The sequence below is a fragment of the Sinocyclocheilus grahami genome, unplaced genomic scaffold, assembly GCF_001515645.1.
Source record: "Sinocyclocheilus grahami isolate Dianchi unplaced genomic scaffold, SAMN03320097.WGS_v1.1 scaffold3293.1, whole genome shotgun sequence".
NCBI lineage: Eukaryota > Metazoa > Chordata > Actinopteri > Cypriniformes > Cyprinidae > Sinocyclocheilus > Sinocyclocheilus grahami.
In genome coordinates, this window is record NW_015508438.1 from 5,615 (window position 1) to 6,154 (window position 540).

At 38.9% G+C, this 540-nt stretch overlaps 1 protein-coding gene across 1 annotated transcript in view; it reads right to left on the bottom strand.

The window, feature by feature from the left end:
• Window positions 1-540, bottom strand: part of LOC107576167 (leucine-rich repeat-containing protein 16B-like) — a gene marked incomplete at its 3' end in the record, with an annotated part of 22,125 nt that overhangs the window by 537 nt on the left and 21,048 nt on the right. The window contains exon 4 of the mRNA XM_016262410.1: window positions 344-419. Coding sequence (XP_016117896.1) covers window positions 344-419 — 76 coding nt within the window. The remainder of the gene's footprint in view (window positions 1-343; window positions 420-540) is intronic.

Here is a 540-nt window from a genome sequence, read left to right on the forward strand (position 1 = left end):
AAAAAAAAAAAAGAACTGTGCAGCCACAAAGTATCGAAGAGGCTTGTTTGGTTGATTCAAGTTGTTCCTTGTTCTACCCATCCTTCAAACCTTTCTCTCCATTTTAAATTAGTATACTGTATCACACTGAGACCAAAGTCGCCCTTGAGCTTGTGTTGTCGTGGTGCTGTCATGCCTCATGGTCAGAACAACAATTTATTATTTGGCAAGTGGCCTAAATCTGACCTTTCCACAGCCAGGAGCGAGAGGAGGTGGAGGTCTGACATGAGTGGATAAGCCAAGTCTAAACACAACCATTCATCTTATTCATGATTATTTGGCCCAGTATAGTATCTATACATACCAGTTTGAAGTCCTTGCTGCATATCTTGGTGAACCATTGGTTGAAGGACAAGGCACCCACTGCTAAAGCCAAGTCTCTGTTAAAATTGTCAACAGATTATTAAGAAGAAATACCACAACACCAAAAGATATATTAACAGTGGCATTGATTTATATATTAAAAATACTTCCATTTAGAAGTTTGGGGTCAGTCATTTT